This window comes from Drosophila novamexicana, unplaced genomic scaffold, assembly GCF_003285875.2.
Source record: "Drosophila novamexicana strain 15010-1031.04,08,12 unplaced genomic scaffold, DnovRS2.1 tig00000008-arrow-pilon, whole genome shotgun sequence".
Classification (NCBI taxonomy): Eukaryota; Metazoa; Arthropoda; class Insecta; order Diptera; family Drosophilidae; genus Drosophila; species Drosophila novamexicana.
The window spans coordinates 2,347,141-2,354,254 of record NW_020824765.1 but is presented as its reverse complement, the minus strand read 5'-3'; the positions used below and the strand labels follow the sequence as shown (position 1 = coordinate 2,354,254).

The 7,114-nt window shown below is 40.8% G+C and overlaps 1 protein-coding gene across 1 annotated transcript; it reads right to left on the bottom strand.

Moving 5' to 3' along the window:
• Positions 1 to 209: 209 nt before the first annotated feature.
• Positions 210 to 931, bottom strand: LOC115760269 (transmembrane emp24 domain-containing protein 2). Its single transcript, XM_030701543.1, has one exon. It carries the CDS (start codon positions 863 to 865, stop codon positions 254 to 256), a length of 612 nt encoding a protein of 203 aa, XP_030557403.1. The 5' UTR covers positions 866 to 931; the 3' UTR covers positions 210 to 253.
• Between the last annotated feature and the right edge of the window lie 6,183 nt (positions 932 to 7,114).

Here is a 7,114-nt window from a genome sequence, read left to right as displayed (position 1 = left end):
TTAAACAATGTCCGGGCTCTATAGTGTAAGCAGACCACGTCAACTATTGCTATCCAGTTAAATTAAGTTAAGCTTGGGTCACATTTGAGCACAGACTTAATAAGAGTGAAATAAATCTATGCTGATGTTAAGCATATTTCAAATATATGCATTTAAAAGATTTTTCAACTAGCAGCAAGTCTTGTTATCAACAGGAGTAAATCGAGTTATTTGCTTTGTCTGAGTAAAAGGACAATTATTTATTTACGCACAATTAAACAACACGCTTAACCTCAAAGAAACGCTTCAGATAGTAAATCTCCAAGATGGTCATGGCCAGCAGCAGCGAGGGTCCAAAGATGGACCAGGCTATAATGCGAAAATGAACATTGTCGCTGATCTCCAAATGTCCTTTATAGCGCACATGCATGTACTCCTGCTCATGCTTGATGGCCATCAACTGGCTGGAGAGTGCGTTGACGTTCTCCTGCAGGACCGACTGCTCGATCACGTCGTCGGCGCGCTTGTGGGGATCGATGTAGTAGTTGAGATCCTTGACGACTATGAAATGGAACATCAGGATCTTGGGTGTCAGTGAGGACTGTGTGTTGTCGAAGCAGAGCGTGTACTGCCCATCCTTGATGGCCGCAAAGGTATATCTGCCATTGGTTTCCGCTTCCGCATGGTACAATCTGTCATTGTTGGGTGCTAAAATCTCTACGGCAATATCCTTGAAGCCACCCTCCATTACCTCAAAGTTGACTGTGATCTTGTCCTTCTCGTGTGCGCGGTCAAAGAAACAGACCGTCTCATGGGCATCGACCGTGATCATGAAACCGCGAGCCGCTTCAAACAGCAATAAAAGACACATTAAAGTTGGCAACATTTTGAATAAGGTTTTGAATTTTTTTTTTGGAATATCAGAATGACAAGATTTTTCACATTAGATCGGATTAAATGAATTCTCAACGAGTGCTTGCCAACAAAATATATTTCTCTGCTAAAGTTGGTAGCTTAAAAATGTTCGACAATTGTAATAATTTTTTATTACATTGGTGAAATATTCTTGCTTTTGGCATTCTCGCTTACTTCAGGCAGATACTACATCATATTCTTCTAAAGATATCTTCACATATTTTTTGTAATTTGGCCAAGACAATATCGTATTTATACAGTTGCCTGGGATGCGCGCCGGGCTCCTAGTTGTTCTGAACATATCCTTATACCTAACAGAACAAATAGTTAATCAGACCCTTTCTAGCATACGTACAGCCGTTCATACTCGCATTCGATGTAGGGTTGATATTATTTTGCCATCGATAGCTGCATAATGGCAAATTAACAAGCCGACGAGGCTGGATTCATTAACTGGGCACTAGCAAGTTCGAGGGGGTGTTTGGGCGCATTCGATGCTTTTCATCTCATTTATTTGGGAATTGAATCATGCACATTTATGTTTGGTTGTTCTGCTGAGGAGAACATTTAGTTGTTGGACTTCAATTAGGTACATCAAATAATTACAAAATAAATAATTGATATCTCTGCTAATTTACGCAAGCTTCAAATGTGAACATACGAACATTTGAAATACGATTCAAATCAAATTAAGATGATAAAAGCAAATTGCAAATTGGCAGCTGTCCCTGCAACGCATTTCCCACATCAGATCTCATGGCATCCCCCTCTCCCCACCTATCTCCACCCGTTCCCTTTGCACATCAATTCTTTCAATCTGCTTTCTCTGCTGTGTACTGGGTAATGCATATTTTATGTTATCGATTCCTTGGCCGGGGCGCGGCCATCAATTGTCAAAATGTCATTCATTTTTAATGGCATTGGGGCAACATTTTGAAGTGCTCTCTAAAAAGCGACCGGTTTTAATTCCTTCCTTCCCCCGCAGCGAAAAAGCAAACTGGGCTGAATTTTAATTGCAAAACAAATGCCAAACAAATTGCAATTTATAACTTTATGAACAAGAACGCAAATAAACAAGAAAAACAGATACAATAAATGTGGCAAATAAATTCGAATTGTTTTAGTTTTGGTATAAAAACCTCAAAAATATAATATTAAAATATTTTGTTGGGTCAAGTTTTAATGCCCGGCTCTTAATTCAATTAAAGGCAAGTGTGAAATAATTATTTTTTTGCGTATTTTGCTTGCGCAACTGATTTTTTTAGTTTATTGATTGAAATTCCATATTTTATTTTATTGAAATTAGTTTGCTTCATATTTCTTTCCTATGCCCATTTTTAGGGATTAGTTTAGGTCAACGTGCAAATGTTATTCTTTCTACTTGTTTCAACTAATCTTTTTAATGGTTCGCTTCAGGGTCAATGAAAAACACGAATTAAGGCTTAAACAGGTTCGGCTAAAATCCCCGTTTTAAAGGCGCAAATCTATACAAAATAAAAACCAAACATAATTACTGAGCAAACTTGATGGCAACTTTTTGTGGCACCAATCAAACTTTATGGCCTTAACTTTTAGCATGGCCGACCCAATTAAGTGCCATTTAATGGAACTACAGAATTTCTCGATGTTATTCCGTCTGAGCCATGTTGAATTTGCATATCTTAAATAAGTTGCATTCCACTTGAAGCGTTTACATTTTGCGAGAGACTGCTTCAACTCGATAGACGCTCAACTATTTCAAACAAAAGCAGAGAGTGCCGGAAATGACGTGTAGCCAGCCCGCTTTCGACTCAATATGGCGTTGGTAAATGGCGTCTTCTTGCCTTCCGCTTTGCTAAACATTTTACAACTATTTGCTGGTTAGTTTTTTTTTAGTTAGTTTGTTTTTATTTCGCGCTCTTTGAATATCCTTTATGATATTCAATTTCAAATTGTAATGCTTTAAGCGATTAAGTACACGCTTTACGCCACTTAACTTCATGTCTATGTGAAGGGGGGCGGGCGGCCCTTCAACACTTTTTGCCGCCGGAGTTCGCTTCGGTCGCGGTATTTGCACTACTTCAGTTACTTTGAGCCACGCGTGCTGCTCAGCCGACACTTGACTCCTTGGTCGCCCCGGCATCATCATTATCATCATCATGACATCGACGCTCTTAAGTGCTGGTTCAGGCCGAAGCTGAAGCTGATGCTGAAACTGAGGTCGAAGTCGGGACGAGATGAGACGGGCGTGTGAAATGTTTTTTGCGTGCTTAAGGACTTTTTGCGTTGGCGTCTCGTTACATCCGTTGGATATTTCATGTGCGTACAGCTTAGCGGCTGGAGTTGCCAAGTCCCAAAACTCAACTCGAGCGACAGATTTCGTTTCGTTTCGTTTCGGTTCATATTTCTGCTACTTTTGCTGCAGCTGCTTCTGGCGGGTGGCTTTAAGCGGCTTAAATTGCGTATACGCCCCGTAGTGTCTCCATCTGGGAGTAATAGCTTCCAGTGCTCACTTTAGGCTCTTATTTTGCATTTCTAGTAGGCATTCACATGACCAGAAACTTTCTGGGTACTTTCCTCTTGCTAGCTACTCAATTATTATTATTCCGCCTTGGACACGCCCCGGAGTCGGGCCCCTCCCCCCAGCAAAGTTTCACTTGACGACGTGCGTGGCAGTTACCTGGCCTTTCGTTCGCTTCATTCTCTTGTGTTCTGTATGGGTTCTGTGGTTCTGGTTCTAGGCTTCATCAAATCATTTTTGTGGCCAATGCATTCGTGCGTGCTCTAATTTGTTTGGCTCACGGGTCCCACAGAAGTTTCTGTGTGGATATAGCGTTGATTGCTTCTCTGCAGTCCTAGTCGCATTTTAATGCCTTTTTAAAGGTGCAAATGATTTCGTTTTACTTTGCACGGCAACTTTTTGCCAGCCTTTTGACTGCCGACAAAGACTCGCATTAGCCTAATTTTTACATTGTCGCACGTGACGCCATGAACACCCTACCGTCAAGGGGAGGGTCTAAATGGAGGGGGAGAGGGACGAGCTGGCTGTATGGAAATTAAGAAATTACCATAAATGAAAAAGTTTGTGCGTCACACAGCAGCAAAATGTGGCAAATAAAAATTGTGTTGCCTACTTATTTGGGCGCCATTTAAATTTATATTTGTAAGCTGAAAAAATGATTAAATTTAAATGTAGCCTGCCTAAGTAGAAAGTTTGCGATATTATTTTCTGAGACAATTGCTTACATGTTCTCGCACAAAACTACACATCATTTGCGCAACTATCCATAAACTCTTCGGCTTCAAGTTGCTTTTTTGGGCCTTTTAAGGACGACACTTAAACTCTTTTACAGCCCAGGGCAATATTGCGAGTAGTCTGTAGTGTGAGAGGCAAGGACCAACATTAGCTGTAAAGTCTTGCTAATCTGCACTTGAGAAAAGCACTTGTGCATTGGCGAAGAAAGCAGAGAGAGAGAGAGAGCGAGAGCGAGAGAGAGAGTGAGCGAGAGAGATGGAGAGAGGGGAGGGCGAAATGAAAGCAAATCGAGAATTGAGGCAAACAAACGCTGAGAATGAGCTGTAAAAAGGCTCAAGTATTGACAATGGCAACAAGGATATCGCCGGGGCAATGGGCGTGTCGTGCATGATGTGTGTAATGGGCTAATGGGCGTGGCGTCATGTGAGGGCGATATGTGTGTACATACGTGTGAGTGTCTATGTGTGTGTGTGTGTGTCTGCCTGACAACAAATTGGCAAATTTTGTGTAAAGATTTATTTCAATTGAAAGTGCCCGCCATGGGCTGTCAACATGAGTTCGCTCCAAGCACCGCATAAGTCAGCTAACGAGCTTCAATGAGGCATGCCAGACATTTCCGGTACATGAATACATAGAACCAGCCGAGAGCCAGAGGCGGACGGGGTAGTCTGAGAGAAGCATATCAAGTGGCCTGACATTGTGCAGCATTTAAGTTATGCTCCCAAGGCAGCCAATGTAAAACATTTTGCTGTCCTGCTGCAAATTTCGTTATGTGTTGCCATAAAATTCGCATTAGAATTTCCGTTCTCTTTCCTGCTACAATTTCACTTATTTGCGCACTTTCCGTGCGCTACACCAGTCTAAGAAAATTTACGAATGTTGCCAAATTCAATTTTGCCTGCTTTTCGTAGTTCACGTCAATAGGGCCATATTTTCGCGACCTCTCTCCCCTTCTCCCTTCCCCTCACCACATATATCCCGCTCATTTGGCACGGCTCTTTAATTGGCAGTTTTCCTGAGCAGTTGCAGGCTTCCTTTGGCTGGCCTTGCGGCACAATTAGGCGGAAGTTCTAGCGATTGCGGCTTTCTAGCTCACACACATAAGCCCACACGGAGCTTAAATTTTAAATTTGCAAGATTTTTGAGCCTGCGACTATTGACTGAATTTAAATGATGCATAAAGTGCTTAATGAGGCGCTAAATGGGCGGTGGGCCTATTAATAACCTAGGTAATGCACACCTTTATGTCTTTGAAAAGTCAAATATGTGGGGTGTTGTGTTTCGATTGTGTGCATATGGAATTTCTGCTAGGTGGTTTTTTTGTATAACATTTTAATGAACTGAATAAACATTGGGGCTCTAATTGAAAAGATAATTTATTTTTTAGGTTTTTCCAACAATTAAAGCGATTTCTAAACTCTAACAAATAATATAATATATTTATAAGCAAGAACATTTATTTCCCATATATTAAAAAATTTAATAAAAATTAACTTTAAGCAAAAAACTTTACAAAAAATAAAATATTTAAGCGAGTGGTTGCTGATGGATAGAGAACTCGAGCTGGAATGCGTAGTACATGCTTTTATTGAGGTTGTGAAACTTAAAATTATTGTAAGCTAATTCATCAAAGAAACAAAACTTAAATGTATGAATTTCTGTGATGCCAGGTTGCCACAAAGGTATTTGAAATTATTGATCTATTTATTTATATATCTTATTGTCATTTTAGCTTGTGCTCTTAATCTTGAAGCTACTTTAATTGTTAATAATCTCAATTTAGAGAAGTGTAGAGTAAAATTAAGTAAATCAATTGTTTTACTGTACATTTAAAATTGATTTCAGAATGTAGCTTCAATGACTGTGAAAACATCATTGGAGAAACAGTTAGTTACATTATCTATAATTAGCTTCCACCTGTGAGGCAACTGCCTCATCCTTGGGCTTATTTAGTGAGTCGATGCTTATCACGACGCATTTTCGCCACAGCTCGGTGCCGAGAATGTTTCGCAATTTCACGCTGGTGCATTTGTCAGTCTCATGGAAATCAGGCTCAAATAAATCAAATGGCAAATTCAATGATAATCACTTTGCATGCAAATTCAATTAACAAAATGTGCTTGGCAACAACAAGAGGCAGCAGCTCAACAAATGAGAAAATTTAATTTTAAGCGTAGAGAGGCGAACAAATTTAAGCAGCTTGGGCTCCACAGTTGGAATTAAGTTTTATTTTCGACGCCTCTTCTCGGCGCAACTGTGGGCGAGTGGAAACGCTGGTCACGCACGTAGCACAGAATTGTAAGCGTCTGAGTAATCTATAGGAGCTCTCACACACACATACGCACACGCATACACACCACAGACATTTGCGTGAACAACGAAAAATTTAATTTTCTCACATTACTTGTGCATACTTGCAAAGGCCTCAGGCAACTAACCCAAACTCGTACCCAAACCTGACACAGCCCCCTTCTACCCCGGCAGGCAGAAGACAGCTTGCCGAGTGTGTCTGTGTGTGTGCGTGTGTTTGTGAGTTCTCACACCAATTTTACCCCCAACCCTGGATAAAGTGTTTAATGTATATGTAATATTGAAACAATGTGAAAATTGCGCATACGCACAGTTGTCCCACTTCACGCCCAACACATTTTACCCTTGCACAGTGCAGGGCACACACTTTGCTTTTACTTTATTTGATAAAGCAATTCATTTGCATATGGCAAGTTGACAACCCTACCGCAGCAGGGTATATGCCAAGGGGTCATGGATGAAATCAGCGTCGTGTCAAATATGTTGCCAGTTTGCACTGACAGCAAACTGCCAAAAACAGCTGGAAGCAGCGGGTACAGTTACGCCTGAGTCAGCTAAAGTCAGCTCCGGCTGGGAAATGCCCTTCTCAGCGATTCTCATTGAATTGTTGAGGCCATAGTTCGTTTTAATAAATTGAATTTTCCCCCTTTGTGTTTCAAAAAAAGAAAAATAATG

Coding starts and splice junctions, on each gene's coding strand:
- LOC115760269 (XM_030701543.1), bottom strand. CDS start 865: ATGTTGCCAACTTTAATGTGTCTTTTATTGCTGTTTGAAGCGGCTCGC.